The sequence below is a fragment of the Equus przewalskii genome, chromosome 13, assembly GCF_037783145.1.
Source record: "Equus przewalskii isolate Varuska chromosome 13, EquPr2, whole genome shotgun sequence".
NCBI classification, from domain to species: Eukaryota; Metazoa; Chordata; class Mammalia; order Perissodactyla; family Equidae; genus Equus; species Equus przewalskii.
Genome location: NC_091843.1, coordinates 23,241,594 through 23,249,343, shown reverse-complemented (window position 1 = coordinate 23,249,343; position 7,750 = coordinate 23,241,594). Strand labels below are relative to the sequence as shown.

Sequence of the window (7,750 nt, the reverse complement as noted above, 5' to 3'; positions counted from 1 at the left end):
TTGGCCCCCGCACAGCCTAGGGGCTCCATGTGAGTTCTTGCACCACTGCACGTACGCCTATATGTTCAGAATTTCACATACGTGAACTTAATACCTGACCCAGCTCTCTTCCCAGCTACACTGCGGATGCCGCTCCTTTGTCTGACAGGCCGCCTTGCCAATAACCCCAAACCACTGCCGGCGGACACCGGTGTGCATACTAACCCAGACAAGCCCCAATGCCGACCCACAGAAATCCTAGCCGGTCCTCTCTGGGTCTAATTCGTTTCCAGTTTTCCTTTCTGTGGGCTTACTACAGTTATCCTATCCCTTCATTATGTTCTAAGAAGAACTTTGTTCTTCCTTCCAGGAATAAATCCTTTATCTGCCCCGCTCCCCTCGACTTGATTTGTGGTTTGGTTTGGCATTTATCAAAAGGGAAGTAGAAACAGGAGGCTTTCCACCTAGCAGAAACCATAGAAACCGTGAAGCGCAGTGGGGATACCCACCAAGACATCACACAGGCTTCCTCTAATTTCAGAAAATGTTTTATTAGTCAAGAGCATAGATACTGCTTTGGCAAAGGGAGGGGGCAGTGAGTGGTCATATAGATTTGAGGTAGAAAAAGGGAGGGGATGGGAGGATAGACAAACACCTGAGCACAGCAGGCACATAGGTAGTTTAAATACATAAAAACTTTTCAATGTAGGGAAAAGTTTTTACTTACAAAGGAAGGAAGGAGAAAGAGAGACAAAGAGAGACAAAGAGCGTTTCCCTTGGAACAAAGTCGGAAGTGCAGCGACAAAAAAATAAAATAAAATAAAAACACCACTGTTTGAGGGAGAACAACAAAAGGCAGCCCTCCATCTTCCCGGTTCGATTCTCTTTCCCTGGCAGAAAACTATTGATTCCTCTTATTGCATTTTAATTAGGGAAGACAGCGTCTGAGGGTTTTGACTCCAAGCGGACACGGGATGACAAGGAAAGCTAGATGGCTAGTGGGGAAGGCGTTGAGGGGTTCTAAATTCGCCCCAGAAGGGTTGGAAGGGTGCGTCTTAGCGCGCTTGGGTCCTGCAGTCCCTCCCTCCCGCATCGTGCCTCCAAGAGCAGCTCTCTTGGTTGCGGAGGGGGGTAGATATATATATATTTCTCTTTCTCTTAATGTATTAAAAACAATTTCAAATGACATTGCACGTGCGATCCAAGTATGTTGTTGCAGCCAGCGACCTGCCAGCACGCATCAGAGGCTCGGCGGGATGCGCCCCTATGAGCCTGGCACCCAGAGCCTGGCACTCCCCGCCGCCTTCCTCTCCTCCGGGGGCTCCGGGGTCGGACAGCCGTGGCGGGGTCCTTGGCGCCGGCCTTGGCTCACTGGTTTAACTCCAGCGCCCAGACTTGCTGTGGCCAGCCTGTGCGCCCTTTAATCCTCTTCTCGCCTGGGCCCAGGGCAGGAGGAAAGCCTTCGTGCTGCTGCTGCCGGAGGACACACACACACAGAAAGAGGCGAGAGACAGGTTTAAATTTCTCTGCTCCAATCGCCTGGACATGGAATGGGGTGGGGTAAAAAGGTGTTGGGAGCGGTAACTGGGAGCCTTTAAATAAATGACGGATTTTTGTTTGCAAAATAGGCAAACAGGCTCATAAATTTGCCTTTATGCGCCGAGTTCCCGGGGCTGGAATAGGCTGGGCTGCTTCTAGAGGTTTGGTAATGAGAATTTTCTGTGTCTGGTGAAACTGAGGCACCTAGGTTTGGCTTTATGGTGCCGAAGAGAAGACTGTAGGGCTGGAATGGGAGGGGTGGGAATCAACAGTTTTCCCACTCGCAGACCTGCTCCCCTCTCACTTCCCACGAGCTTTCAAACCCAGTTTAGCATCTGGGCATGGATACTGGGTTGGGTTTCCTGGAGCCTGCGCTGGGAGCCTCAGATGGCTAAGCCAAGGATGGAGGAGGAAGCCTGGCCTAGCATCCCCCTTGCAGGCTTCTTAGCAGGAACCAAGAGGTGCTACTTGAGGGAGGCAGCGACAAGCAGGGGGTGGGGATACGCCCAATAACTCCTTCCATCGAGGCGTTGCCGGGGCCTGTATCTCCTCCAGCCCCGGGCGGTAGTTTAGAGACTGGATGCCTATCTGTCTTTCCCCGTGTGCCCCAGGTGAGCTTTACCTAATTTACCACAGCCCCTGCGGGTCGGAAAAAACCCGGCGGGCTCACAAGTCAGCTCCAACGCGCGCGGCGGCCCGAGCGCACCAACCTAGAGAAACTAATTCGCCAGCCTGGAGATCTCCGCGCTCAGAGGTCCCAGAGCCCTGGAGCAGCGGAACCGAGCTCCAGGAAGTGTCGCCCTCACTGGAGCATCGAGAAAGGCCGAGCAGGGATTGCGATCTCCAAAGCCAAAAGAAGTGGTTGAGACTCTTGGCTCTTGCTTGTCGGTATTTACACACAAAACCATCAAGGTGGCCCTCGGAACTAGCCCGCGGGGAGTGGAGCGGTGGAACGCCGCGCTGGACTGGGAGGAGAAGACCTGACTTGTTTTAGCCCAGCTCCGTTTCTGACTCCTCGGGGAGGTGGCCTTCACGTAAGGTCCCGCTCTGGGCTTCAGTTTCCCTCTCTGTACAATAATGGAAGTAAACTCCAGCAAAGGCTCTTTGAAAACAGCAACGGAGGCCATATGCACAGATTCACACTCAGGCAAATTAAAGTAACGACCTCCTACAGCATTCTTAACCCGGCTTCCAGAGAGCCCAGGGACGGACCACGAAATTGGTAGCAATTCCATATGGGAAGTGTGAGTTTTCTTGGGGTCTGAAGCTTCTGACAGATTCTTAAAAGGGACTCTGTGAGCTCCTCCGAAAATGTTAAAATTCTGTCTTCATTCACAGTCTTACAAACACTATCCCACATTACAAATGAATTCAAAGATAAATCTGCCTGCCTCCACACACACAATCCCACATTGTCCACCGTCTCAGAATTCCCCGAAGCCTCTCAAAATCGCACACACGGCAACTCGGACTCCTTCCACTGCGTACACCGCCTGCGGGTGCTCACGGCGCCCGCGCCCTTGGCTAGAGCTTACAGGCCCCAGGACTTACCAGCTCCCTTTTCCGCTTGCTCTCGCGGCCGCCATCCGCCTTCTTGAGTTCTGCCTTGAAGGCCTCGGGGTCGCCAGCCTGTGCGTCCTTGGCCAGCACGTCCATCAGGTAGGCGATGTAGCTGGTGGCCAGGCGCAGAGTCTTGATCTTGGAAAGCTTGGTGTCAGCCGGCACGTTGGGGATGCACTCGCGCAGCTCAGCGAACGCGCTGTTAATGCTCTCTGTGCGTCTCCTCTCCTTCTTGGGTCCTGAGCCTTTCCGCCGGCCCAGGCGGCCGCCGAGCGCCTCCAGCCGCCCGGGGCTCTGGCCGGGCCTGGCGTCTGGACCATAGGCGGCGGTGGCCGCCGCGGCTGTGGGCGGTGGCCCGCCGGCGGGGAAATCCGGGGCAGCGTCAGCGGGGCTCAGCAGCCAGCTCTGGAAGTAGGGCCGCTCCTGGTGACAGCGGGAGGCCGGGCCAAAGAGGAAGGGCTCGTGGAGCATGGGGTGCGCAGGGTGCGGGTGGTGATGGTGGTGATGGTGGTGATGGTGTGCGTAGCTGCCCACGAGGTTCATGTTGGAGCGGCCCCTGGCCTGTGCCGCCAGCCCGCTTAGCGCCGCCCCATGCGCCCCAGAGACTGCCCGGGCCACCCGTGGGCTCTGGGGCGGCGCTCTGGTGGGCGCCGGCTTTGGGAGAGGCCGGGGCAAGGCTGAAGATGAGACGCGCAGCCCGCCGCCTTCTTGCCTGTTTCTGTCGCGGGCGAGGACGCGGATGCCTAGACCTGTTTAACCCTTCTGCGGCCTCGCCTTCAGAGTCTGGCTTATATAAGGCCGCAGCTTTGATGTCAACCTCTCCCTGGAGCCAATGGCAGGGGGGCGGGGAGGAGGAAAGGGGGGTGGCCGTCCCTGGTTTTAAGTTCAGCTAGCGCCACTCGACTCGAGGCCGCCTGCGGGGACAGGGAGGCGGCCCCGCCTCCGCCCCTCCCCCATCCCCCAGTTCCCTTGTGCGTGGAGGCGGGGGCTACGTACTTGAGGCAGAGGCCTGTCAACGCCCTGGACGGTGGCTGCCACCCCCTCCCCGCGGACCCAAGGAAACGAACCTGGAATCATCCAGGGAAAAGAAGGTCTTCATTTAGAGCCCACCCCTTGATTTTACAGATAGGAAAACTGAGGCCCAGAGAAAGAAAGGTTCTTGTTTCTAGACCCTCCGGAATTCCGAATAGGAACGCTAGCGGTTACCAGTCCCCAGCTCCATCTGCTCCGTTTGTCGTCAGAGCCAGATGAGAGGGCGCCGCAGGAGGCAGCCTAGGTCCCTAACGTTCTTCCCTAAGGGCCCCGGCCCTTAGTCATCGGCCCCATTTGGTGAGACTGGGAGCGGTTCGTGCACCGTTCTTGAACCCACCAACTCTGGCCAAGTCGTGTATACTACGGGGCAGGCGGTGACTGACCCAAGAAGAAACCTTGGGGGTGGGTGGCGGACAAGTAGGGGGAGCCGGCCTGCAAACCCACAGGCATTTACCAGTTTGTTCTGGGCTCCAGGGCCTGAGATCCGCTCTTCTCGGCTCCGGGCGCTTGATCCAGTCCAAAGGCCGGCCGGGCTGACGCAGAGGCCGCCTCCTCTCTTCGGGACTCGGATCGAGGTCCCGGAGCGCGGCTATGTTGGACCACTCCACCCAGGTCATCACCATTTGAGAATGTTCGATTCTCTAAAGACACCAGGGCCAAAGCTCACACAGCGAGAAATCAGCGCGTGGCAGTGAACACATACAGAGGGGACTGCGACCTCCAAACTAACCTCGAGTAGCGCGCAGCGGGAGAAACGCAACGCCTGGCATCTCGCACTCACCCGCCCAGAGACGTTGTCCTGGCTGCACAGACCTCCACTATTTCCCCTCCCAGCTATGGCCATCCCGGGCCTGTCTGATTCTCTCCACAGGGCGCTTTCCCTGGGCTCGCGTGGGGGTCCCGGAATTCCTAACGTGGCGGCGCTTCCAGCTGGGGTTCTCAGTCTTACCTCCGGTGGCGGTGGCTTCCCACCTTCTGTCTCATACCTGAGTAGCTCCATCCTCACCAATTTTTCCCTTCCCTAGATGGAGTAGAGGGAGGGTGTCCTTCTCTCAAAAGCAGTGTGGAGGTGAGAGCAAAAGGGGAAGATAAATATGTGGCTGCTTTTTAGAGAGGGGAGATTCATTCCTTTATGCATTCATTGGACAATTATTTATTGGCGCCCACTATGTGCCTGGCACACTTAGTACTCCAAAGGCAGAGGGAGGAAGCTCAAGTCTTTCAATTCTTTCCTTGTACAGATAGGAAAAGTGAGGCCCAAAGAGGATGAGCGATTTTCCCTGGGGTCCAGTGGCGAGTGGATACACGGTATTCCTCTCCTGTACGAGGCAGTAAACGATAGGGGAGGGGGCACTACAGGAGAGAAGGGAACAAACGCTTAGTCCTGCGTCGGTTCCCCTGTGGGAGCTCTGCAGGGCTGTGTGCCCTAGAGGTGCACGGTGGGGAGGGAGGTGCTCGTTTCCTGCCTGAGGCGGGCTGGAAACCCGCCGCTCTCCCGGGCGCCTGGCGCCAGCAGCCCTGGGGTTGGGCCGAGCGCGGAGCCGCAGGCTCCCTGGGAGGGAGCGCCGGGCGCCCGGTTCAGCCGCAGCTCCGCAGGGTCCCGCGCCTCCCTGGCCTGTAGGCCCTCTTGAGTGAGAGTGTGCGGGTAGGGAGAGTAATTACTCTGTGGTGAAGGGCTTCGAGCCTCAACACGCACCCAACCTTTGCCATGATCCAGGCGCAATCTTCACCCGCAGCCTCTGAGAGCGGCACACTCGGGCCCACGAATACACAGGCACATATGTTTCCACATGGGCTCACGAAAAATTACTGGCATATACCAAAGTCCGTATATTCATACAGACACCAAAAAGTATGTGTATTCTCAGGGTAACACATTTACACCCACACAACACAGCATTTCAATATTGATGCATTCCTAGGATCTCACTGTCACCCACAGGGCACACATCACTCTCCAGATGTGTTACAGCCATAAGCCACTCCCAACCCTACATACAGGCATGCACAAAGATACCATCACACAGTAGAGGCACATAAATTCTGCATAAATGTCACACCACTGCAGGGTTGTACACGTAGTCTTAGTGTCACAATTATGCACAGGTACAACCAGTTTGCATTTTCTTACAATTCCCCACAATTGTATTCACAGCACAAAAACCCCATCATACATTTCATGTATTCTCAATGTCACAATTAAGCCTGAGTCCCACAAACACACACGAGTACACAGCCACATTACTGCTATAAATGCACAGGTGCTCAGAAAAGGACGTTTTCACATGTTTGCCCTTTACAAACAGGCACACAATTTCCAAACGCTCAGATGATGTGACATATATTCTGTCTTACCTATATATTACATTCACAAGAAATGCAGTTGAACAATAGTATATACATTGTCACAGCACCCACATGAGTGACGAGCACTCACACAGGTACACACAATTACTCACACTCACAGCTCCAGCTGTGTGTGTCAGTTGTTTTCATGTGGTTACATGGATCTCTTAGGGCCATATTCACCCCGCAAATACCCGGCCTGGTTAGTGTGGCAGGGAATGTATTATCCGTACTGGGGGATGAGTTTCAGTCCCCTGAGAGTCCTTGAGGGTCCCCAACACCCCTGGGCAGCCCCTCCATGGGTGGTTAAAGAGCAGAGCGCCCCCAGCCACCTGGGCAGCAGGAAGTGCTGCTCCCGGCCCTGCAAGGATTCCGAGTAGCCTGTGGAGTAGGCGCCCGCACTGGGAGCACAGCCCAAGGGGACCTGCTGGGGCTCGGGGCTGGGCGGCCTCCAGCAGATTGGACGCCAGGAAGATCGCCTCTGTAGACTGCAAGGCGCCTAGGCTCCAGACCCGGCTCTCCAGGAGACCCCAACGCCCTTTTAACTGCAGCCTGGCTCAGGTGCGTGTGGAGTGTGCAGAGTGCGGCAGTGGAGACCTGGTGAGGATGTTCTCTTTCTCTGCCCCAGGCTCTGCGGTGTGGGGGGAGGTCTGGCACCCAGGAGTTTGGCCAAAATTGCTCTAAGCTGAGAAGCAAGAGATGTTGCCTTCGAGTTCCGGCTCTGCCTAGCACGTAGTGTTCCTTTCCTTCTCTGACCCTCAGTTTCTCCATTTTCAGAATAAGGGGATAGGATTGCTCGTCTGGAGTTCTGTAATTCCCAGCTCCCGGCTGTTGCACGGACCCGCCCTGGTTCCTCTCTCCCGACGCGCACGCTGATTTAGAGCCTGACTCTGGGGCCCGAATGGAAGCTCTGTCTCCCCCAAACCACATCTACAGACCAAGGACCCGGAGCGAAGGACTCCGGAGGGTCCTATCCACCGGTCTCATACTCTCCCCGCGCCCCCTCCCTCGCCGTACCTCTCGGTGCTCACCCCGATAGCGCCTTCAGGAGGTCTGGCACTCCGAGCATTTTCAAGTGCTCGCTTCTCACTTCTTCCTCCAGTTACGCTAGTGAGGCCGGCAACAACTCTCACCCCATTTTACAGGGTAGAGAGCTTAAGCAGATAGAGATTGAAACATTGTGTTAAAGGTGTGCGGGGAGTCAGGCCCACCCCGGTGGACACCCTCACTGTCATTCCTCCGCAGGTGAACTTTCAGATCCTCAGTTTCCTTCTCTGTGAATTGGGGGGCAATA

General features: G+C 55.9%; 1 protein-coding gene across 2 annotated transcripts; it reads right to left on the bottom strand.

Annotated features, from left to right (window-relative positions):
- Nucleotides 1–511: 511 nt before the first annotated feature.
- On the bottom strand, nucleotides 512–3,994 carry HAND1 (heart and neural crest derivatives expressed 1). 2 transcript variants are annotated; one of them, XM_008522395.2, is made up of 2 exons: nucleotides 3,070–3,994; nucleotides 512–1,452 (listed from the first exon to the last, which is right to left on the bottom strand). In XM_008522395.2, exons 1-2 carry the CDS (start codon nucleotides 3,619–3,621, stop codon nucleotides 1,348–1,350), a joined length of 657 nt encoding a protein of 218 aa, XP_008520617.2. In that variant the 5' UTR covers nucleotides 3,622–3,994; the 3' UTR covers nucleotides 512–1,347. The 2 variants fall into 2 exon arrangements, with proteins under 2 accessions (XP_008520617.2, XP_070425254.1); XM_070569153.1 differs by having other exon boundaries at nucleotides 512–1,449; nucleotides 3,070–3,863.
- Nucleotides 3,995–7,750: the final 3,756 nt, after the last annotated feature.

Bases quoted from the DNA above. Each gene is read 5' to 3' on its own strand.
- HAND1 (XM_008522395.2), bottom strand. From the start codon at position 3,621: ATGAACCTCGTGGGCAGCTACGCACACCATCACCACCATCACCACCAT. The intron at 1,453-3,069 runs GTAAGTCCTGGG...GTCCTCCGGCAG, and splicing joins GCAAGCGGAAAAGGGAGCTG to CAGCAGCACGAAGGCTTTCC.